General features: G+C 40.2%; 1 protein-coding gene across 6 annotated transcripts in view; it reads left to right on the top strand.

Moving 5' to 3' along the window:
• Positions 1-13,674: 13,674 nt before the first annotated feature.
• The window catches only part of ZCCHC7 (zinc finger CCHC-type containing 7), a 280,220-nt gene continuing 268,546 nt past the window's right edge, over positions 13,675-25,348 (top strand). For 4 of the 6 annotated variants that reach the window (XR_009051465.1, XR_009051466.1, XR_009051464.1 and 1 more), the window contains exons 1-2: positions 13,818-14,068; positions 18,502-19,132. Coding sequence is in view for 3 of the 6 variants with exons in the window: in XM_057723549.1 (XP_057579532.1) it covers positions 18,523-19,132 (610 nt within the window). In the remaining 3 variants the exon portion in view is untranslated. The other 2 variants (XM_057723552.1, XM_057723550.1) reach the window with 2 other exon arrangements.

Raw genomic sequence — 25,348 nt, 5'->3', positions numbered from 1 at the left:
ATGTTCAAATAAAACAGGTTCTAATGAGAAAAATTGGATGCGGCAGCAAATCATGTCCCACTCGGCAATCCAGGTTTATGTGTGTTTGTCTGTCTTTGCTACACGTATTTGTGTCAGGATCTCACTGTAAACAAGATGATTTCTTTCATGTTGGGTTAGTCTGGGTAAATTTGTTTAATGAACAACAAAGTCATTGTAAACATTGCACAAATCTGAGTGCCTTGCAGCGTGGCTGGGAATCTTTTAAGCTGCTGCAAAAAATAAAAGGTGTTAACCATGAAAACAATATTGGGAGAAAACACTATTAATATATCAATGCTCTTAGATATGCAGCCTGGATCAGTTGTCTCTGGATAATTGAAGAGTTTGTGGTGAAATGGAATATGACCTTGTATAGTCACTCTGCACCCCCTAATCTGAGCCTCAGTTTCTCCCTCAGTCAACTGGACAGAGTTTTCTAGGCATGTGAATGTCCCATCAGAATCAACTGGGGAAGAGGGTCTTTAAAAAAATACAGAAGGCCCAGCTGTCCTACTAAATCCCAGTCCTTCTAAACTCCAATTTCTGGGGGTCACTGTCCCAGAATCTGTATTTTTAAAAATAAGTTCCTCAGGTGATTTGAGGACTAGGCTGGTTTGGACCCCCCTGGACTAGACAGATTACCAAGATCTTTTCCAGCTCTTAAGTTCTTTCTTCCTGATTTCATGACCATAAAAACCCATGATTCTAAAAACCCAGCTTGGAAAATACTGTTGCTTTCATCTGGGCCAAGAAAGAGAACTGTTTAGGGTTGCAGGAACCTGGATTCTATTGAGTTGGCCAAAAAGTTCATTTGGGATTTACTGCAACAAACTTTTTGGCCAAGGCTTAACTTAGTTCTTTGACAGCTGGTGGCTGTCAAAGGAGCAAAGTCACTTTATTCTGGATCTGTCTCTTCATTCACAAAACAAGGGCATTGGATCAGGCAATGTTGGAAGGTCCTTCCTCTCTGACATTCTGGAGCCCAATTTCTGACCCTGTGGGGATTCAACCATCTGCACATAAACTGCCATCTAGTTGACTTTGGAGAACAGAAGTTGGCATGAGGGCTGGTTGCCGTCATCTGCAGTAACCTACTCATTCTTTCTGAGGCTAAGGAAATCTCTTCTGGCCCCTCCCTCATGGTGGGTCCTGCTCCATCTGGCACTTTTCTGAAAAAGAGCCACAAGAGTGTGTCCTGGCTGACAGCCTGGCACTTCCAAGACCCTCATTGTTTCCCCATACTTTGGACTCAACTCATTCCAGCTTTTCTTACTCCTGTGGGGCAGAATCTATACCTCCATGCTATACCTCCCACCATTCCCAGCATAGAGGTCCCTATGTAGTAAGACACGCAAAGCATCTGAAGAAAGAATGAATAAGTGAGTGAATGAAAGTCACCTGAGGTGGCCTCTAGCCCTAACATTCAGTGCTTCTTGGTCCTCAGTGGGGTCCGTGTCCAGTGAGGTGCAGATAGAAGTCTTGCCAGATCTACACTCTGCGTAGGCATGAGCTAAGAGCTTGGTCCGTTCGCCCAAACATAGAGCTCTTTGTCAGTTTTCTAACCTTACATGAATGGGATCATACCGGATGTATTCTCTGTGTTTTGCCTCTTATATGCCAACACTATACTCTATTTCCTGACGGGAGTGGGGGTTACTAGGATTCACTTTTAATTATTCATTGAACTATACACATGTGCTTTATGTATTTTTCAGTATCTGTACTCTATTTCACAATAAAAGAAGGAAAACTGAGGGAGCCCAAGACAGTTATTGTTCAATTTTGTCCTCAAGAGACAATCTAGAATGTCTTAGAAAAAGACTCTTTTAGTCTTATGAAAAAGTGACTTGGGATCAGCAAGAAGTTTTACAAAATATAAGGGAGCTTGGGGAAATTTTTCCACTCGGGGACATTGCCTCGGAGCTTCCCAATTACCTTCCCTTTTCTTCCAGTCCATGGTGAGCATTCCCTCAACAAACAGCAGCAGTGCCCTCCCTTCCTACATCAGACACCAGCCCCTGCGCCTCCCTCAGCAAGTTCCCTGGCCTGTCTGAGCTTCGGTTTCTTCACATGTAAAGTGATAGTGTTGCCTGCATCTGGTGGCAGTGGGGGGTGGGGGGTGGTGTGAGCACGTAGATGAGGCTTCAGGACCCAACTTGCCACACCTGTGATTGGGTCTGAATTTACACATATGGCAAAGTAACAGTGTGGAAAACGGGGCTTATTGGCTTTGTGTCGATAAGCCTGAGAAAGAGTGGGGGAAAATCATTTTCCATTAGGAGACCCAGTTCAGCAACACTTCAACATTACCTGCCTGGGCTGCCTTGTGCATTGCTCTGCGGGGAGTCTGGGTTTAATGAAGTAGGATAAACCACACAGGCACATTAGTTAGCCTCAGCACAGGCAGGATTAACTTTACACTCCATTTGCAAGAGCAAAGCTCCTCTCCTAGAGTTTGTTATAAAGGGATTTAGAATCACAGAAGGATAGAGCTGGAAGAGAGCCCCTAAGACATCATCATAATCCTCCCCCGTCATTTTACAGAGGGTCAAACTGAAGTCCAGAGAGCGGAAGGGACATGCCCAAGGTCACCTCCTGAATTAGCGGCAGAGCTCAGGTTGGAACCTGGGTGTCCCGATTCCCAGGCCTGTGTCCTCAACATTTTCTAATGGATTACTGTCCAGTTGTCTTGTAGCAAGGGTGGGTAACGCAGTTTTCTTGATAGCTTTGTTCCACACCCCTTCACTGGTGTGTGAACAAGCCAGGTGATGATGGGAAGGAAGACTCTGTGTTGCACGGATTGCATTGAGAACATTCTGAGATCTTGGGTCATTCTAGGAACTGTACCCTAGGGGCTGAAGACAGACAGCCCTCACAAGGCCACCAGCAGCAGCAGCAGCTAACACTTACTTTAACATTCACCATGTGCCAGGCTCTGTTTTATATTCTATATTCTATATAAGCACTTCCTATATTTTCATTCATTCAATCTTCGCAACAATCCTGCAAGATATTTATTATGTACATACTAGTATCACCCTCATTTTACAGAGGAGGAAACTGAAGCAGAGAGGTTAAGTAACATGCTCAAGGTCACAGATTGTAAATTGTTGAGCTGGGATTTGAAGCAAGCCATCTGGCTCCAGAGTCAGGGCTCTCCTAATCTAGCTCCATCTATCTTTCTTCTTAGTCCACCTTTCTTCTGGATGCCACCCTCCAGTACACATGTACTCCTCCCCTTCTCTTGTCTACTGCCCTCTGTTCTGGCCATGCTGCACTTAGAGCTTACGGTTCCTGAGCTTACGCTCATGTTCCTGTCTTTTCCTGGTAGGCCCTTTTCCTATCTGCACCTGTCAAGGATCTTCAAGGCCCAGTTCAAATGCTCTGGATAGAGCTTCATATCTAGAATCTCTCTCTTTTCTATATTTGTGATCCTTAACCTTTTTCAGAAGGTGCTGAATGTTTTCAAGAGAAACAGATGCTCTTCGAGACCCACTCTCTATCCTTCTCCCCTCTGTTTGGTGCCCTCACAGGCCAACCTCTATAGACTCCATCAACAAGACCGTCTTGCCTTGTACTTTCTTTTTGGTTCAGCCAATGGGAGGCATCAGACAGAAAGCAGTGGACAGGAGAAGAGAGAATTCAGAATATTTATTCCTTTGATGCTGTGAAAAGGACATAGCTTGGGATGTGGGCTTAAAATGATGAAATGATGCTGTTTAAAAATTTTTCTACAGTTCTCTGGTCCATCAGAGTAAGGTGCAAATTCCTTAGCATGACATTCAAGGCCCTTCGTGGCCTGGTCCCTGCTCAGCTGCCAATTCCATCTCTCCCCATGGACCTCTCTGTGACATATCCTAACAAACAGGTCTGAGGTCTTGAGAGGAGGAACAGGAGGGGAACACAAAGGCTGCCTTCAGTACCTAAAGGGCCACTAAAAGAGAGTCATCAAATGCCCCTCTTTGACAGGGAGGATCAGGAGAGCTTCTGACCAGTTCCTGGGGCCAGAGGCTTTTGCCAACAGCATCTTGAAGAGGAGAGGCAAGGACGAGTCAGTAACACGTCTGAAGATTGCCTGTGAGAAACTGTGGGAGCCAGTAGAGACATCAGACACTGGGAAGGGAGTAGGAGTTGTAGCAGGTCCTGCGTGGGGGGTGGGGAATGGGGTGGCCTGGACCTATCCTGGAGGTCAGAAGAGCTGGGTAGATGGGAAGGGGCCAAGAATGTTGTGCTCCCCAGAGCTGAGAACCAGGCTAATGATGGGGAGATTACAGAGAAGCAGAGTTGGGCTTCCTCAAGGGAGTATTTTTCTACCAACTAAGTCTGTCTCTGTTATTCAGGCTTATTTTGGGGCTATGAGCCCCAAATGAAAGAAAACAAGGGACAGAAGTCCAAATCAAGGAAACTTAAGGGAAAAAGAGATTATTTTGGTTCATGTAAATGGGTAGTTCAGGATAGAGCTTCAGGGACTTTAGGAACTTGAAGGATGTCATTGGATGTCTACTCACTCCTTGCGGGTTCTTTCTTTGTGCTAGCTGCATTCGCTCACTGTGCAGATGGGCGCTGCAGACTCCAATCCTATCCTACCCAAGCTCAGTGACCCTCATTGAAAAGCGTAGTGTACGACTTTGATAGGTCCAACTTGCATCACATGACTAGAACCAAGCCAATCACTTGGCTGGAAATAGGCACTGTGATTGTCAGGCCTGGTCACAAGTGGAACCGTATCAGATAGGATCCAAAAAGAAACATAAACCACTCTGAACAAAGGGAGTTTATTGGTTATACACAAGTGATGGAAGGGCTTCAGGAGCCTTCCTGAAAACAGTGAAGCAACTGTTCTCAGATATTACCAGGCCACCGCTAATCCTAAAATGAAGGGATAAAGGGAGGTGGTGGTACTGTGGGGATCACCCAGTGGAAGTTGGAACCATGGTGGCTCTGTGAGTGGGAGCTGGCTCTAAGACATGGAAGAAACGCAGCTGCAGTACAGGAACTTGACACCATCTCTCTCTCTATAGAGGAGGACAGATATCTTGATTTCCCTCTCTTCTCCCCCTCCAATCTCCTGACAATGCATCCCATTGGTCAGACCTACCAAAATCCAACTGACGTGGGAGTCTGGGACTGAGGAACTATGGGGTCAGCCCCCTCCTCTCTGCAATACAGAGAGGGGCAGGGGAAACGTAAGGTGGGATGTGAGGACAAACAGGCCACAGAACAGCACACCACCCCGTGTCCTGTCAGAACCACAGGGTATGAAGAAGTAGCAGTGCATCCAAGGAAGTTGGTGCTGTTACTAGAAGGGAGAAAGGATGTTAGCACTTGCCAGCTGTCCAAGTATGAAGTGGGTTGCTTCATCCGGTAGTGAGATGTCCATCAGTGAAGGTGTTAACAGAGACTGGATGCCCACTGTCAGGGATCCTCTAGGGGCATTGCTGAGTATGAGAGATGTTCAGGACTGTCTCTAAATCCCTTCCGTTCTTACCTTGTATATTTCCTACTTTTAGACATGTTTTTTCTTCCACAAGCCTAGAACCATTCATTTATGTGATTAACCCACTAACAAACTTGTAAACTGCAAGCAGATTTGATTTGTAACACACTGAGGAATCTGGCACCAGTGGGCCACTGATTGTACTTCTCCCTTGCATCTGGTCCTTCTTGTTACATCTTTGCTCCTGTGCCAGAAGTATTGTTGCCAAAAATGAGACTTAAACCTTTACTTTTACCTTTGGGCAGAATCAATAAGCTGGATTATTAAAGTTGTGTCTTTCCTCTTTGAAACTCCCCAAAGAAAAGAAATCACAAGAACAGATCTTGGCATAGAAAGAATATGAGACAAAGAATGTAATCATAATACTAGTGAATGGTTTTCCAACTGACATCTGTACATTAAGAATATGTAAAAATACCAATTTCATGCTCTGACAACTTATTCTGCATCAGGGGTGGGGTAATGCCTTGGGAATGCCAAATGTCAAAGCATTACATAACGTCAGCTATTCATGGGCTCCTTTGATGAGATATCACTGGGAATGGGAATTCCTTAAGGGAGTGATGTCTTAAAAAGAGGGAGGGGAGAGGGGAAGCATAAGGAAAGGAAAGGAAAGAAAAGAAAGGAAGGAAAGAAGAGACAAAGGAAAAAAGAAGCTTTCAAGTCAGAATAAAAGAATGACTGCACAAAGAAAAGTGTATATATATATATATTTAAACCATACATACAAACCCAATCTAAGCTACCATGTGTAGGAGTTACTCATCTCTGTTTTGATTTTTCTACAGTTAGAATATCCATGTTTGATTTCTTTCATATGTGTAACAGTGTTATTTTTCACCTGAATTTTTATAACATTGACATCTTTATTTAAAAATTCATCTATGATCCTATCACCTCAACATATCAAACTTGCTTTTTCTACTCCATTCTAGTTCTTGCCCAAATGCATAATTTCACACAGTGCCTATCATATAAGTAAAAATTCACATGATTTCTAAGTTTTTTACCATAGGTATTTCCCCATATTATCATATGGGCTCCACAAAGACAAATTAGGTTACTTACGAATATTCCAAAGTATACTTGTGCTAACATTTCCTTATCCAAAATCTTGTGTCATTGGACTTTTAGGGTTCCTCCTCATTTTTCCCTAGTTATAGAAAATAGGAAATGCACATCTTCATATATTCGATGCTTTCAACAAACCTCTATATGATAGGTACTGTGTTAGGCAATAGGATTTCTCTGGAAGGATTCTGCTTCAGGATCTGGAGGGAAATGGGCAAATGAACTCACGATTCAGAACTCCACCCCTCTGCTACCCAAAGTGTGGTTCACCCATCAGCAGCATCAGCTTCACCTGGGAGCGTGTTAGAAAAGGAAACTCTCAGGCCCCACCCCAGACCTACTGAGTCAGAATCGGAATTTTAACAAGATCCCCAGCTGATTCATGTGCACATTATGAGTTTGAGAAACTGCCAATCCCAATCCCCCCCTGTTTACCTTGGCAGGTCCCTTGATTGATCGTTCCCAAGTCTCTCCTGCCCTTCCAACCTCTTCTCTACTTTCCCACAGCCGCAAACACGCTCAAGTCTCTCCTAAAAACACACGCTCTTAAAAACCTCTCAGACCTTGATGTTGCTCCCTTTCTGGTATGGCCCTCAAAAGACTCGCCACATGTTTCTCTGTACTCTCACGTTATTGATGACATGCTTTGAGATTTCTTGCATGGAATCTGATGATTCTTAAATATATCAGAATCTCAGAAGTCTTGCTAGTCAATGTTCATTATACAATCATTTAGATCTAAGCCTTGAGGGACACAATTCCAACTAGGAATAATAACGAATGAGAATACAGTCCTTGAAATACTAGCTCCTTATCCCTAGGATTTTATTATTATGAGAATATTATCATTTATACAGTTTAATTTATGGTGTACATTTTTAAAATTTCATGATTTTATAAGGAAAAGCAGTCTCTAAGAAAAACTAAAAGCCATCTATATGAATGTCTAAATTTTCAAGAACGATTTCATGGCCTGGATGAAAACTGCGTGCTCTCTCCATCACCTTGCAATTTGAAGAACTGCAAAATCATAAATAATAAAAAAGGATGTTAAACTTTTCAACAAATCCAGATGGGTACCAATGTCATTGAGAATTCCTGAGAATCACCTTGATTGCTGCTTCAGACTAGGAGCCTGAATTGAATATTGCTTACCAGCTGCAACATATGGGCTTTAAGTTGACAAGTTTCTATAATTACATTTTAAAACTGTACTGACATTAAGTATTTGTGGCAAATGAAAAACATCCAAACTTTAAAGGGTAACAGTCACTTCAGTTGCCAGTCTCTATTTCTGCCTCAACCTTTCAGAATTTGGTGCAACAGAAAGAATGATGGACTGTGAACTGGAAGCCAGTGTTAACACTTGCTGGGAACCCACCTTCATTTTGGGTCTTAGTTTTCCCTTCCGCAAAATGATGGAGTTGTCCTAGACGTCCCTTTCAGCCACTGTCCTAGGGTTTCTTATTCTATAGTCACTGGATGAAGAGAAATTGTCAATGAAATGACAGGGCAGCCATAAGAACTCGAGTTATTTTTTGCAGAACTTAAGGCTGGGCATGAAGAAGGCTTCATCTTCATTTCCAACATTAGGCAGCAGAGAACTGGGTCCATTTGCCAGTCATGTTGCTCATCTTTCCTACTCTCCCCCATCTCCCGCTCTCCCCACACCACATCACGTTCTGGACACTCTGAGCCACTGATTGCTTCTCAGTGCAGGACTCAGTCTTCTCAGTTTCCTTTGCTTATCTTGTTCCTTTGCCAGAAGATGCGCCTGACTTCTCTATCTGGCAAACTCTTATTCTTTTTAGTTTTCCCTTTAATGTTATATTTTGACATAATTTCAGACTTCTATCTAAATTGCAAAATTAGTACAAAGAATTCTCAAATACCTTTTACCCAGATTCCCAAAAATGTTAACTTTTTACATTTGTGTTATCATTCTCTTCTCTCTCCCTTTCCTGTGTTCCCAACACAATTTTTTTCTAAACCACTTGAGTATCAGTTTCAAACATGATGTCCTTTTACTGCAAGTACTTCAGATTATACAGCCTAAAAAAGACAAGGACATTCTTTTATATAACCGTAATACAAATACAAAAATTGGATGAAAAACTGCTATACAGTACTGTCATCAAATCTAGATTTATTTGGATTTTGCCAATTGTCCTAATAATATCCTTTCTGGCAAAGAAAATCCCAGATCATGCACTGAATTTATTATGCATCATGTCTCTGACTCTCCTTTATTGCAGAACAGTTCCTCAGTCTCTGTTTTTTATGACACTGCTTTTTTTTTTTTTGCATACCAAAAAATATAGAAAAAGTTTATTTGGTGGTCACTGCTTGAATCTTGAAATCTAATTGCAGATTGATGATATTGATACAAGATGTAGTTATTAATTAATCCATGCTGGCCTACCCCAAACTAATTTAACATTGGTAAAAATGATCACATATACATAAACGAAGGCATATTAATATGGACATGGCCTTCTCACTCTCCATACAATTTAACCTCCAGTTTCAGCCATCTGATGGGTTAAATATGCTTGGTCTAACAGAGAACCACGTGGATGGCCAAGCAAGATTTTCTTTTCTTTTCAATTAATTAATTAACTGGCTGCGTTGGGTCTTTGTTGCTATGAGCAGGCTTCCTCTAGTTGCTGCTAGCAGGGGCTACTCTTTGTTGTGGTGCTTGGGCTTCTCACTGTGGTGGCTTCTCTTGTTGTGGAGCATGGGCTTTAGGCACGCAGCTTCAGTAGCTGTGGTGCACGGGCTTAGTTGCTCCTCAGCATGTGGGATCTTCCTGGAAAGGGATCAAACCCGTGTCCCCTGCATTGGCAGGTGGATTCTTAACCACTGTGGCACCAGGGAAGTCCAAGATTTTATTTTCTTTATTTGATGTTTACACTGAAATTTTTGAAGTGTTTGAAGAGTCAGGTGTTTTGTAGAACATCCCTTAATTTGTTTTTTTCTCATCGTTTCCTCATGATTACATTCAGGTTATGTGCTTTGGTAGGCGTTCCCCAGAAGTGATGTGTTCTTCCCACTGAGTTACATCTCACTTTTTTTTTTTTAAGGTAAAAGCTCCTCTTTATTCCCTTCCACTCCCTTCCTCAGAAGTCAGTAACCACTCTTATTGTTGGCATCCATCCAGTATTTTCTCTATGCATTTATATACACACATATGTATATACAGCCACACAGATTCTTTAAACTATAACAAAAATGAGTATATAATACACCTGTTGCTCTCCAGTTGCCTGATTTTTTCACCTGTCTTGAAGATCTTTCTCAGTACATACAGATTTATCTCATTCTTTTAAAAGCATAGTTTTTAAAAAAAATAGTATAGCTGTATCCTTGTTTATTTCATTTCCTACTGATAAATATTTGTTTCCTTTTTTTCCTATCACAATCTTTCTACATACATTTAAGAACATAGCTCACTTACAGTTTTGATGGATACCATCAACTAGCTCCCCTAAAAGGCTTTTCTAATTTGTATTTCCATCCACAGTGTATAAGGTCATTCGCATTTTTCTGATTATTAGTGATGCTGAACACTTTTTTTAAATACATGTAAGTTTTTTTTAAATTAATTAATTTTTTATTGGCTGTGTTGGGTCTTCATTGCTGCACATGGGCTTTCTCTAGTTGTGGTGAGTGGGGGCTACTCTTCAGTATGGTGTGCAGGCCCCTCATTGTGGTGGTTTCTCTTGTGGAGCACAGGCTCTAGGCACGTGGACTTCAGTAGTTGCGGCACATGGGCTCAATAGTTGTGGCTCACGGGCTTAGTTGCTCTGTGGCATGTGGCATCTTCCTGGGGCAGGGATCAAACCCATGTCCCCTGCATTGGCAGGCAGATTCTTAACCACTGTGCCACCTAGGAAGTCCCTGAACACTTCTTATCATAGTTCATGGCCTTTTGGATTCCTTCTGTGAATTGCCAGTTGGTGTTCTTTGCAGTTAGAATGCTGGACTGTTTTTGTTGTTGTTTTACCAACTACTAACTTGGCCTCCTCCTCTGCAGAAGGAGGCTTCTCCAACTTCTCCTAAGCAGCCAGCTGCTCCCTCCTTTGCTGTTCCACAACACTGTTCAAACATTCCACGCTGTATCCACTTATTCCACAAGTGGTCTCTGGGAGCCTTCTACATACTCTGCCTTGGGTTAAGTACTGGACAGACAGGAGCAGGTCATCATAGTCTTCACCCTTGAGGAGTTTAGTTTTGAAAGGCAGCTTTGGGCATAGAAAAAAGCATAGGTTTTGGATTCAGACAAGATGAGTTTGAATCCCAGTTGTGTGATTTAGAGCAAGTTACATGACCTTGCCAGGTCACAGTTTCCACATTAGTGAAATGAGCTAATACTCCCTTACAATATATGTGACAGACAATATACTTGAAGTGGCTCACAAGGGGTTATTACACAGTAGGCTTTCAGTGAATGGATACTAATGGAAAGGTAACTGGTAAAAAGTCAAAATGATTAGTTTTCAGAGGTTCTAGGTACTACTACTAAACCAAAATAAAATAGAGGTGGCTCCTCCCTCTGGAATGTAAAGGTAAGGATAAGTCACTCACCCAGATCCTGCTACACTATATCCCACCCCTTGTCTGCCCTCTGAAGCAGGTTTCTGCTTTGTCTTGGTCCCTCACCCCAGTTCAGCTGCTCACTGTTGATGTAGTACTGCCACTGCTCTGGAGAAAGCAGGTGCTTCCTTTCTCAAATAAATGGACTCGGTAGAACACTCTCTAAGAGAGGCTCCAGGGCATTTGTGCACACTACTACCTGTGATTTCAAGACGTGTGGACCAGAGACAGTGTGAGATGGAAAGGAAAATACTATGTGTGTGACTTGGGGAAAGACTCAGAGACCTGGATTACACACACAGTTCTGCCACTGCCAGATGACTCTTGGCAAATCTCTTCCCTTGTTGGCTTCAGTTTCTCCATCACAATAGGAGACTGAATCTCATTTCTAAAAGCCGTCTACATGAGAACTCACCACGTAAAGGCAGCGTGTGTGTATATATACACCACTCTCCTTGGTAAGAAATCTCTGTATACTTGGGGCTCCTGCAGCTCTTTATACCATCTTAGTATCATGGAGCACTACACTGCATTCCAGTTAATTGGAGTCATGACATGGTTTCCCACTGAACTGACAGCTGGTGGATCCATATCTGGTTCTTGGTTTCCTAGAATCTCAGGGAGTTAGAGGTCCTTCATTCCTTTAACACCTTTACTGAGTGCTTGCTACCTGCCAAGCACTATGTTAGCTGGTGAAGATACAAAGATAAAATGTCAAAGCTTCTGCCTTCTGGGAGTTTACAATCCAGTTAGGAGACGATTTTAAGACAAACACAATATAACTGCCTTGATGGAGGTTTGTCCAAAGTGTAGGGGAGCCCAAGGGAAGGAATGCCTGTTCTGTCTGGTTGAATTGGAAGGCTTCCCTGAAGACCCAGTCTTTAGCAGAGTAGGGTGAAGGACAAGGAGGACTTTACAGACAGTAGGAATGCTCTCTGTAAAGGCACAGATGCGATAGAGCATAGTGTGTTCTGGCAACTGCCAAGCATTCAGCATGGTGGTGAAGAGGTAGGCAGATGTCAGCTCATGAAGTGTTCTTGATGTCATCCAAGGAACTCTAGGTTTTGTGACATAACCTGTGAGGGGTGACTAAAGCATTGTGAGAATGGGAACATAGCAAATCTTTGCTGCATGTAGGAGTAATAGTGAGAGTACTGGGCACAATAATTGGGAGCATTTCCTAACCTTGTGCCTTTGGGCAAGTTACTGAACCTCTGAATGTATTTCCTCTTTTAAAAATTCTCAACCTCAGAGGGTTGTTAAAATCTAAAAGTTTATATATAGTAAATTTATAGGAGTGAGCCTGGCACTTGATAAAAGCTCAAAATATTTTTTTTAAAGGTAACATTTGTTCTACACAATACACATTACCTAACAATCTAGTAATTTCTGTGGCCCATTTCTTAGCCTGTTCCCTCCTCTGCAAAATGGGTCCTCCAATTCTACCTTTTCATTGTATCCTGTCCTCCTTCCTAGCACGTACCATAATGTTAACTAAAATTTCTAATTATTTTCCCATTCAGACCCTTAGGCTATAAGCAAACTATCTGTACTCTGCTTTCTCAGATAGACTCTAGCTCTATGAGACCAGAGACTTTAAAACATTTACTACTATATTCGTAACTGCTAGCACTGCCTGGCTTTAAACACATGTTCAATAAATGTTGGCAAAAATAATCAATGTCAAGGTTATCTTTCAACACTGTTATCAAGGGCCTATAAATTGATAAAGATGTACAGCTGGGTTTACTATTACTATTAAAATAAGGTGTGAGAAGAGGAACCAAAGCCAGGGGCTCCCAACACAATCTGCAGCCTCTGGAGGCTTCCAAAGGATCAGCATTGACTTCAATCTTTCGCAAGAGTGCAGCTCTTCAAGGTTCACAAAGAGTCAAATCTGTTGTCTTCTAGGGTAAAAAGGAGCCGAAGCGCCCCAGTGTAAACTAAGTTCAACTTCAACCTAGAGGTGGAAGGGACCTGCCTAAGGTCACCTATCTCGGGAGAAGGATCTAGACCAGGCGCTCTCAAAAAGGCTTCTCCCTTGCTGGGATTCCCCGGATCCGCCAGTCAAGCCGCCTGTCGCTCCGGCCCTCGTCCCCTACCTGGGTCTCAGATCCGCTCTCGCGCCACGTGGCACATGGAGGGTGTCCTCCCAGGTCTAGCGAGAAGGAGGCGGAGCCTGGTCTAAACCTCGCCCCCCGAGCATCATGGGAGATGTAGTTTTTCTTGCCAGGAGAGAAAGGCGCTAACTCTCCCCGGTTTTCCTCGGTAAGTAGCATATCTTCTGTGAAAGTCATTCAAACATGGTGCCCCCTATCGCAGATGCAGCCTAAATATCTCTGAGAGAAGCGACTGAGGGGGAAGGAGCCAAGCAAGGAAGGGAAATCAAAGGGAAGGGAACGGGTTAATAGTTACCACGCATGCGTACAGAAGGCCTGGCGCGTGGGAGGGGACGGAAGACGACTCCCGGGAGCTGTGTTTTCCCCGGAAGTGCCTTCCCTCCTGCCGGGTCCGCGCGGACGCGGTTTCCTTACCTCATTTGTCCTCGCCCCTCCCCGTCCCTTTACGCGTTTTGGTTCCTGGTTGGTGCTTCCTGGTCGCGGCCGCGGCAGTGAGTATGTGTGTGACGGACCCCGAGCCGTCCGCGGCCGGGGGACCCCTGCCCGCTCTCCGCCTCGCCCGCTGGGCTGTGGAACTAGCGCGTGTCCCCTCGCCGGCCTTCGCGTCCCCGTCCGTCCCTCAGTCGTGGCGGGGCTCGGTTCGGGGCCTCTCAGTCTAGCTCTGCTCCGCGAGACTCCGCGGACCGGCTGGGGTGTTCGCTTCTCCCTGCTCCTCCAAGGCCTGAGGCTGTGGTTCAGAAATGGCTGGGCGCCCATGACCTCGGTGGGGAGTGGCATTTCTGCTTACTTTACCTCCATCACCCCCCGGGATTCTTTTGGAAGCCGGTCAGTCAGGGAAACGCGAAGAGAGCTCGGCCTTTGAGGACCGAACAGTCCTGGGCCAAATCCAGCCTCAGCTGTCAGAAGCAGCAGTTGCAGCTGTGGGGACAGAAAAATTTCGGGAGATGGGCCCCTTCCCCCACGTAAAACAAGGAGACTTGGACTGTGTTTCTGATTCCCTTAATCCCTCACATCTTGCTCGGCAGTTAACTTCAAGAGCGTCAGGTGTAGTGGGAAAACTGGCTGAGTGAAAGTGGCAGGCCTGCGTTCCAGCCGCGGCTCCAACACCAGCTCACGCTGGTGACTCCAGAAATCTTCTCTTTAGGCTGTATTTACCTTTGCTTCAGATTACTTGGTTGAATTAGGAGATCGTTTATGCCCAGTGAATAAGCTCTTCAGAGCTTCTTATACCGTTTCTCTCTGTATAAAATGAGAGCGTTCAATTTAATGATGTTCAGGTCCCTTCCAAAATTCTTCGTGTTTTGAATATTTAGGCTGTGTGTATATTTCAGACAGTATTGTGCTTTGAAGGGGATAGTTCACTATCGCTGTTTTCAGGAGGATCTGAGGGTGGGGAATGAACTGAGGAAGAGGTGGAAGTGAGGCTTGTAAAACAGCTTCAAGGATAAGATACTGGGTAGCAACAGGAAAAAGCGCTGAGGGAAAGGTGAAGGAAGTCTTTTGAGACAGGATGAGTTATCCTATAAAGACTTTATGTCAGAAACAGCTGGACTTGTCTGAATAAATTTAGAAGTATTTTCTACCACCAACATTTTGTATTCTGACTTTTTTTGTGACCGTTGTTTCTCACATTTGGATTATTTGTCCCAATTTGATTTGCTTCAAAGTGAAAGCCTCATTTGAAGAGTGGACAGAAATTTTAACACTAGAGTCAGTAGTGTTTCAAATCTGCCACTGTCAGGATAGCTCACTAAGAGTAAGTCAGAAATTTTAAGTTGAAATTAAATTGTTGATCACGTTCTAATGAAAACTAGGCTTAAAATTAAGCTGTGAATTTGATTGAAATCTCCTTGAGATGGATAACTGTCACATCCAAAAGAAGCATCCAGGCTAAAAGTTCTTTATAGAGAAATAAGAGCACAAGGATTGAAATGACCAGTTGGTAGACCGTGAGAGCAGAAATGTTGGCTTTAAAGATTGTATAGTAAACTCTGAAAGTTTAAATAAGCCTTAAGTTGTCCACTTTAAAAAAATTCAGTGAATGAATACTGCTCCCACTTTTAAATGGTGAGAGCCTTTGTAGTTATTCTGTATAGCTGTTTTATATTTGTTAAGCCATTTTAATTCTTTAGAGAAGTTTTATTCCCAAACTTATATTTTAAGTTCTTATATAAGAGCCATTGTTTTTGGTTTCGGCATTGCTATAGTCTTTGAGTACCAACTTGGGATGCTCTTGGATGGTAAACTGACAAATTCAAATGTATGCTTTTCTTTCCGATTAAAATTTGTCTTTCATAGTTTTAAACTCCACTGGAAATTAAAATGGATATTTGTGAAGTAAATTTAGGTGTTAGAACCAATGCAAATATAGCTTTGAAGGAAGGTTTTTTTTTAATCTTTATTTGAGATTATTAATTTTTTTTTTAAATCAGGGAAATGTGAATCAGTTTTAGCTGTGTTCTTAGCCAGCTAAATAACTTTGGGTAGGCCTCCTTATCTGTGTGGACCTCAGTTTCCTTATATGTAAATTGAGGTTGTATGAGGTAATCTGAAAGATCTCTTCCAGATTTAAAATTTTGTGACTCTCATAGGACTTTATGTTATCTCGTTTAGTATGCTTGAGAATTGTGTACAATGATCAAAAGCTGAGAAGTTCTTCTGAATCAAGACAGAGTTATATACATATATATTTTTTTCATATTCCTCCTCCAAGTATACGTTAAAAAAAAGTAAATTAAATGTATTTGAATGTAATTAAAGTAGTAACATAAACCAAAACAGCCTCAGGCAAACCTTAACTCTGGCATAAGCTACATAAATAGAAGAGCAGGTTATGCTGAGCACAATTTTCAGTACAGAACGTACAAAATCCTCTTACAGGCCATAGGGGCTAAATTGTTAAATTCATTTTTCTACATTTCAGGGAAAAAGATAAACCCTTAGACCCAAGGAAGTCTGTTTTTATTTTATTTCTATAGTTTATTTTTGGCATACATTCACAGGTGTGCCTATGGCTCTATTCTTAATCCCTTTCCTTTGGGATGGCTCCAAGGGTAGCACAAATTTGTAACTCTGTAATTTAGCTCTTTAATTTTTTTCTGTGCTGCACCGGAATTATGTTTTATCTTAAGTCCACACTGGATCCTCAGGATGGATCCGGTGAGGATTTTGAAGGAAGCATAATTCCTTTGACTTCTTTTAGAATTAATTTACCTATTAAGTAAAAAGGAAAGGATTCGTCTTTTATTTGAATTCCTCTGAGGCTAACATTTCAATATAAACTGATAAATGCTATGAGCATTATTATTCAGACAGCCGCATTCAACTTGTATGACAACAGCATAGCAACCCGAAGGACAGTGCAAGAAGGGAACAGGTATATTGTACCTTTTAGAAGGAAAAAAAGGTCTTAAAAGTTGGGTTTCCCCACAGTGTTATTGAGATATAATTGACAAGTAACATTGTGTAATTTTAAGGTGTACAACATGATGATTTGATATATGTATATATTGTGAAGTGATTACCGCATTAAGGTTAGTTAACACATCCATCACCTCACATATTTACCTTTTTTGTGTGTAGTTAGAACATTTACGATTTACTCTCTTAGCAGATTTCAAATGTACAATATAGTATTGTTAACTCAGAACTTTTAATCCTCTTTTTTCCCCCAGCTTTATTGAGATATAATTGACATATAACATTGTGTAAATTTAAGATGTACAACAGAAGTTGGTTTCTTTATTTCTGTTAAATAAGAAACTCCAGCATGAGTGTAGTGCATTTTTGGCTTTTGTTCATTTGATTTTTGGAGTCAGCAGGTTGTATCACCAAAAGTACCCTGACATTTTGGGCAGAGAATTGGTAAACTAAGAAAACTAGTCTTTCTAAATTGTAGCTGTATAGCTAAAAGTAGAATAGAAAGAATAAATTGTTATTTTTAATTGTTCTCTAGACTGCCTGATTTTTGTTTTTGTTTTTTTTAAATGAATTTTTTTCCAGTGCCCTCATTTTGATCAGTATTCCATTAGTACCTAATTGAAACATCTGTGTAAATTTTTGGTTGATGATATAAGAATCTTTGGAATAGTTGGAGACAACTACAAAATTCATCATAATTTTCATATTTTAGACACAGATTTATTAGGGCTTTAGAACAAATGCCTGATGCTATTATTCATTTATTTTTTTCATTCATTAGTTCAACGGACATTTATAGAGGTCTTGCTAAATGCCAGTTACTCTGCTTGGCTTTGGGGATCCATTATTTAACAAAGTGCATATGCCTGCCCTCCTGGGGTATGTGATCTGTGCTTGTGGGAGATTTACATTGTATTAGTAATTAGAAATGTGAATGTGTTGAAATGTAAAGTGCTATGGAAATCTATAAAGCGTCAACAGTTTAGTCTGGTGGGTCAAGGGAAGCTTCCCTGAGGAAGTGATCTTTAAACAGGTTTGAAGGGTGAGCAGGATTTACCGTGCTCACAGTAGGAGAGTAGAGTGCTCTTAAAGCTGAGTTTTATCTCTATTTTAGGTCTTTAGTTAGTTTGTATTTCATGCCCATCTTTATAAGTAGCACAGAAATAAACTAGGTTTATCAGATATTTTTATGTATTCTTTTGGTCGAAGATCAGAAGTCCATGAGATTAAATTTTTAACTGAGAAGAAAAAAATATTCACCAAAACAGTAAATATGATAATTTTGTTCTTTTGTGGATTTTAGTCATAATTGAAGTAATATTCCTGTGTGAGAATGTAAATCAAAAAAGATGATATACAGAACCAGAACCAGGGAAAAGATGAAGAATGGGTGGAATAGTATTGAGAATGACCTAAAATATTTTTGTGATTTTTAACGTTTTGGAGGAAAAGTGATTGGTGTCTGAAACAGTGGCTCTTAATCTGTTTTTCCTTTCTAACATACTTGTGAAATATGACATTTCCACTAATAACTGTAACTCAGTTTGTTGGTAGTAATTTTCATTTGGGAGGGGTGGGCATTAGAGTGGGTTATAAGAGAATTTAGAAAGTCTTGAAAAATGGCACTACTCTAAGAGAAAAGGGTATTTTCATATGTCATTGAGAAAAGTGATGGCCTTCACAAAAGTTAGCTCTAAGAGGTGATATTATTATGCACTAAACAGGCATGATCTGAGCTGTTAAAATATATTCTTTCTATGACTTTCTCTTTTACAGCATCAAGGTTCCTGACTTTCCATGATGTTTGGTGGTTTTGAGACCATAGAAGCATATGAAGATGATCTTTATCGTGAAGAATCATCTAGTGAACTGAGTGTTGATAGTGAGGTGGAATTTCAGCTCTACAGCCAAGTTCATTATGCCCAAGATCTTGATAATGTCATCAAGGAGGAAGAACATGAAGAGACGAACTCTGGGAATTCTCAATCATTCAGTAGTGCACCAAATCAGAAGAACTTAATTATCCTTTCAGATAGTGAGGTCATCCAGCTATCAGATGGGTCAGAGGTCATCACACTGTCTGATGAAGATAGTATTTATAGATGTAAAAGAAAGAATTTTAGAGTCCATGCAAAAGAAAAGACCCAAGGTCCTCCTGCTTCTTTTCATTCTAATAAGTTGGCAGATAAGAAATGCAAGAAGGATATTGAAAAGACTAAACCTGAAGAGAGATCGGGTACAATCCAAGAGGTCATGATTATAGAGGTCAGTTCAAGTGAAGAGGAAGAGAGCACCATTTCAGAAAGCGATAATGTGGAAAGCTGGATGCTGCTGGGATGTGAAGTCGATGATAAAGATGACGATATCCTTCTCAATCTTGTGGGATGTGAAAAGTCTGTTAATGAAGGTTAGTATCATATTGGCCATTTTGAAAAGTAATATCATCTTTAATAAGGAAGACTGCTTTTCCTAGACAAAAGACCATTAGGGTCTGCTTCATTTAATTCCTCAACTTTTGGTCTTGTTTTTTGGCTTGTTTCTCATGAGACTCTTACCAATGGCTGCTTTAATGGTGGTCTATCTGAACATCAGAAAGAGTATGTCAGGATTTCAAAGACACTCTGCTTCTGCTATAAGCACATTCATAACTGCTTCTTCCTGTTTGGCTAGAGCCGGTTCTGGACGTGAAATCTTAGTTTCCCTCTCTCTCTGCTTGTTTCCACAGGTGAGTACTTCATCCACCTCTGACATTGGCCCTATGCTTTCATTTAGCCAACTCTGTTGGTTCTGCCTCTTCCTAAGTGATTTGTTTACTCAGGAGGTAGCCATATAGCAAGCATGGGAAATGTCTGGTGTGCAGAAGATATGGAACTAGGATTAAGATTTTTAGGAACTCCACAGTCAGTAATGTAAGAAACTGTGAAGAGCTGTGAATCTACAGTAGACTGTAGGAGAGAATGCAAATTCTGAGAGCCACATCATTGAGAATTGAAATTTTGGTGTTAGTTTTGTCTCCTCTGTCACATGTAGTCATCTGGCATTGATGCTTATCCTTTTACAAAGTCCCTTTCATTTTTCTCCCTTTATGCTTAATTCATAGTCTCCTGCAATATTTTCCTAAATGATCTTTTATATCTTCCCTGTATGCTGTTGTTAAATTGGTAGTCTTGAAATGCCCTTTATTCAGTACTTTACTGCTGTTCCAAACCTTTAATGGCACCCACTTGTCCTCAAAAGAAAATGATGTTGAATATAAATCATGCTTTGGAGCCCCAGAGATTGACAGGCTTTTTTTTTAAAGGAAAAATTTTAGGTTTTTCCTAAATATTTTTCAAAATATTGCCAGATAGGAAATATTTTAGGTTTCCAAGCCATAGGATCTCCTGACTACTTAACTTTGCGCTTGTTGTAGGAAAGCAGCCATGATACCTGAAGAAATGAAATGACTATTTCAACAGAAACTTACTTACAGAACAGGTGTCTGGCTCAGGCTATAGTATAGCCCAACTCTTGAGGATTTGACAGCAAAAGGAAGAAAAGAAATAGAATAGTAGCTAGAACATAGAGCAGAATCAAGTAAAGTTTTGTTAGAATAAGAGAGATTTGTTATTGTTTTTAGGTAGAAAGGGAAAATCTCTTGAAGAAGGAGAGATTGTATAGTCTGAATTAGTCTTAAAAGGGAACAGACATTTAATTGCTAAATTACCAAATATTTATAGAGGTGGAGAAGAAATAAATTCAGATGGATTGAGGTAGATGAGGGAATATATGAGGATGCGTTTGATTTTCTTGGGAAAATGAAAGTGGAAGTGGATCTGGAAGTGAGCAGGGGATACTTAGAGGCTTAGAGTGTGGGAAGGATGTTTAGGGGCTTGGCACTCTTAAGCAGTGGATCCCAGTATTTTGAAGACAACAGCTTGTTTAACTTCAAAACAATTGTGAACCCCCCCATATGACTATACTTATATTTTTAGTATTTGTTAATTGAGAAAATACATATTAACAAAAAGCTATCAGTACACTCATACATGACTTTGTATTTTATTAATCACAACATTGTCTACACATTTGAAAAATATTATATAAGGCCTGTGTCCCACATATATGGCCTTATATAATGCATGCCCCTGGCCACCCATTGCAGTAATTAATTCTGCAGCTCCCCAGGAGCCTGAAGCTCATAGGTTGGAGATCGTTGCACTAACAAATCAACAATAAGAGAATAAAAGGATTGCTTAGAAGTAGTATTCAATCAAAACTGAAACAGTATGAACTTGTAATGAATTCACTTTGAAGAATTTCATAGCTTTTTCCAGTAATACCTGGGGCAAGATGACAGAAACCAAAAGATCCAGGGTTAGGCAAAACATTACAGAACGTCAAAACAAACATTCAGCCTATTCTTTCTCTAAATTGCCTTCCCCTAATCTGACACCTAGTTTCATCAAGTACTAATGTGTTCGTGATGATCAACCACTTTTCTTGAATTCAGGTTCTCTATGTGCTGAATATTTCCACTTGGGTATTTTATTGTTATTTCACATTTACATACTGAAAAGCTTGATAAACTGAAAAGAAAGCTTATCTTTCCACAGAAAGAGGAGCAGGTTAACTGGATGGGAGCTCATAATAGAACTAGGGTTTCTCAGGGCAAAATGAGAGGGATTGATGAGGGTTGATGAGGATGGTGTTAAGGGTAGCTGAGCCATATGGAGATGAGGATTCTAGAGGAAAGGGAATGATGGACTTAGGTATGACTTTTCGGAATGAAGGGAAGGTTGGCAATCAGGTATATAGAGAAATCTCTGGAAAAAAATTTAGTATTTTATGTTATAAATAGACAATAAGAAGCATGGCTGTTCTTGAACTGTATTTTGGGGGAGTTTGTGTTTATGGTATTTGCTTATTTTTTTTTTTTTTTTAATTTTTATTTTTTGGCACACGGGCTTAGTTGCTCTGTGGCATGTGGGATCTTCCTGGAGCTAGGATCAAACCCGTGAGCTCTGCATTGGCAGGCGGATTCTTAACCACTGCGCTACCTAGGAAGCCCGTATTTGCTTATTTTAATTGAGGTGAAATTAACATAAATTTAACCATTTTAAAAGTTCGGTTTGAGGCATTTAGTACATTGGAACCATTACCTCTCTCTGGTTCCAAAACATTTTCATCATATCCAAGGGAAACCACAAAATATTTTCACCACATCCAAAGGAAACCTTGCACCCATTGAACAGTCACTCCTCATAATCTCCTGCCCCAGACCCTGACAGGCACAAGTCTGCCTTCTGGCTGTATGGATTTATCTGTTCTAGATATGTCATAAAAATAGAATCATCCGATATGTGACCTTTTGTGTCTGGCTTCTTTCACTCAGCATAATGTTTTGTAGGCTCATGCATATTGTAGCACATATCAGTACTTCATTCCTCTTTTAAGGCTGACTAATACACCATTGTATATATATAAATACCTACATTTTGTTTATCCATTTATCTGTTGATGGACATTTGTGTTTCCACGTTTTGGTTTTTGTGAATAGTGCTACTGTGGACGTTCATGTACAAGTATTTACTTGAATACCTGCTTTGGGTATTCTTTTGGGTATAAACTAGGAATAGGATTAATGGCATTTCCATGTTTCACTTCTTGAGGAACTGCCAAACTTTTCCACAGTGGCTACACCATATATACATCCCCAGCAGTAATGTATAAGGGTTCCAATTAACTGCAGTTGGTTTTATGATGACTTGTTATTTGCACAATTCTATTTGATTTCCTGGTAGACTCTTTGTTATTTCTTAGCAATATTGGTAAAAATATTTGATTCAAGACCTAAGTAATTCCAAGTAATTCTTGATTCCAGATAGTCAGTGTATGTTCCTACTATCTATATTGAAATTTATCCCTACTCTTTGCTCCTTGATCTACTAATGCCATAATCCTATTTTTTCTAGTTAATAGGCAGTATATTTGTACTGATGCCTATTTGAGTGTTGTGATTTTCTAATCATTATTATCCCATTCATAAATAGACCTGGGGGTAGATCTGCTTCAGTTTGTATAATAGTCTTTAGAGAAAAGATTTTTTCATGTCAGTGGAAGTTTGTGGAAATGCTGGCGTACTTTTGAAATGATGATGATTGTTAAACAGCAACAATAATGATTTTGTGTACTGCTCCCCCTCCTCCCCAACCCCTCAAACTATTGCATATTTGAAATATCGAAATAATATGAGAAGAGATTAGCAGCTCCTTGAGGACAGGTTTATTTCCTCAGAAGCCTTCTTATAATATTTGCCATGTCTGTTACTTTATTTTTCATTAATTGCTAAACGATCAAACATTTATTGAGCATCTACTCTATGCAGAATACATAGAGGGGATTTAAAGTGGTAAAAGACATAGCTTTAGCCTTAAGTGACTTGGTATTTCATTGAAGAGACAAAATATAATAAGAAGCTTATGTAATTTATGGAAGTCTCTTCTTAACCATGGGAGTTAAGTCTCTCAGAATCCTGGGGATAGATGTGGTTGGAAATTTAAAACTTTATAAAAAATAGGATTAGTGAATTTGAGGTAGTATATGAAGGTCTGAAGGACTATATAAGTATATTCGTATTTTCCATTTACTGTTGTTAAGTTTGTAGTAATGAGTGCAGCACCACTCTTGCTCTGTGAAAATGTGAGGCTCTTTCCCACTGCTTCAGTTTCAGTGAGGTGTGTAAACGTTTGTTTTGCTTTAATACACAATTAGAATACACAATCAGGCAGAAAATATACAACCAGGAGACAATTTTCCCCCCTTTTATTATTCCTTTAAATGTTTAATACTTTTCTGATTTTCTGATTTGAAATTGTTGATTAGCTTCCTTGGGTTCCACAGAGGCCTTGATGATATAGCACTTAGGTAGTGTGCTCAGCCTAGCCTTCCTCAGTATATACAGCTGTATGATGAGGCTCTGCTTATAATAAATCTATGCCAAAACATAGGCCTTCAGTACCTGTTACATATGGCTCTCAGTTCTCTCCACTGACGAGTATAGGAGTTTATTTCTAAAGTCTAGAAATAAACTTTGTTTCCTCCACTTTCTTTACTGTTTCCTGAGGCTTCTTTATGTAAATAATACTTGCTCTGTCATTTGTCCTGCTTTCAAAATTCTCACCCTTTTCTCTCTTTAGTTTATTATCCCCAGTAGGAGGGGCTTACAATTCTCGTTTATTAGAAAGATTTCTTGGTTGAAGAAAGGATGCACCAAAGGAAATCAGCATTTTTTTTTAATTAAGTAATTAATTAATTTTATTTTTTGGCTGCACTGGGTCTTCGTTGCTGTGTCCTGGCTGTCTCTAGTTGCGATGAGCCAGGTTTACTCTTTGTTGTGGTGTGCGGGCTTCTCATTGCGGTGGCTTCTCTTGTTGCAGAGAACAGGCTCTAGATGTGTGGGCTCAATAGTTGTGGCTTGTGGGCTCTAGAGCACAGGCTTAGTAGTTGTGGCACACAGGCTTAGTTGCTCCGTGGCATGTGGGATCTTCCTGGCCCCAGGATCAAACCCGTGTCCCCTGCATCGGCAGGCAGATTCTTAACCACTGTGCCACCAGGGAAGCCCCAGCATGTTTTTTAATTTGTGAGGGGCATCTCTAGTTTAGGAAGGATTATTGTATATGACAATGAAATGATGGGAATAAGTGCTGTAGGAGTTATACATGAATAATCACCAACTTATTTTCCTGCATAGGGAAGGGATATTGTTAGCTCTAGGAGTAATTGTTAAAGCTTTGTTAGTTTTTTACTATAGAAATTTTAAAGTATATAAAAATAAAATGTTGTAATGGACTCAGTATTCCATAAAGTATCTTCAACAATTATTAACTTATGGCCAGTCTTTTCTCATATGTAACTCCATGCCCATGTTTTATTTTGAAGCAAATTAGTCATCGTATCATGGCATTCATTTATTTATATACATATACATACATATATACATTTCAATGTGTATTTCTGAAAGATAAATATTCTTTTTAAGAAACATAATCATATTATCACACCTAAACAAATTATCAGTAATTCTTTTATCATTAAATAACCAGTCAGCCTTCAGATTTCCCTGATGGTCTTTTAATTTTTTTTCCTACAGTTTATTTGAATCAGATCTATTGTAATTGGATGACAAGTTTTGTCTTGTAATCTATAGGTTCTTCCTTTATCTCTTTGTTCTCTGTGTTTTTTTCTTCCTCATAACTTAATTGTTGTACTAACTGGATTGTTTATCCTCTAGAATTTCCTGAGTCTGAAATTCTGTGATGTTGTTTAGCATACTCCACTGTCCCCTGTATTTCCTATGAATTGGTAGTTAGATCTAGAAGCTTAATTAAATTCAGGTTCCTCTCCCTGTGAGTGTGCTATCATTTAGACACAGATAGGTTCATTTGTTTCATTTTGCAGTTCATATGTTATTTTTCAGTATTACCTTTTAAAAATTCAGTTTGTTTATAATTACGTAAAATGTTTATAAGGTTCCAAATTCAAATCAACAAGACAAGGTAAAAAATATTAAGGGAAGTTTACCTTCTGTCCAGTCCTCATCCTGTTCCCACCACTCCTCTTAGGGGTAACTGTTAGGAGAAAG

This window comes from Hippopotamus amphibius, chromosome 2 (genome assembly GCF_030028045.1).
Source record: "Hippopotamus amphibius kiboko isolate mHipAmp2 chromosome 2, mHipAmp2.hap2, whole genome shotgun sequence".
Taxonomy (NCBI): domain Eukaryota; kingdom Metazoa; phylum Chordata; class Mammalia; order Artiodactyla; family Hippopotamidae; genus Hippopotamus; species Hippopotamus amphibius.
Note: the sequence above shows the minus strand (reverse complement) of the source record. Positions and strands in the feature narration are given on the sequence as shown.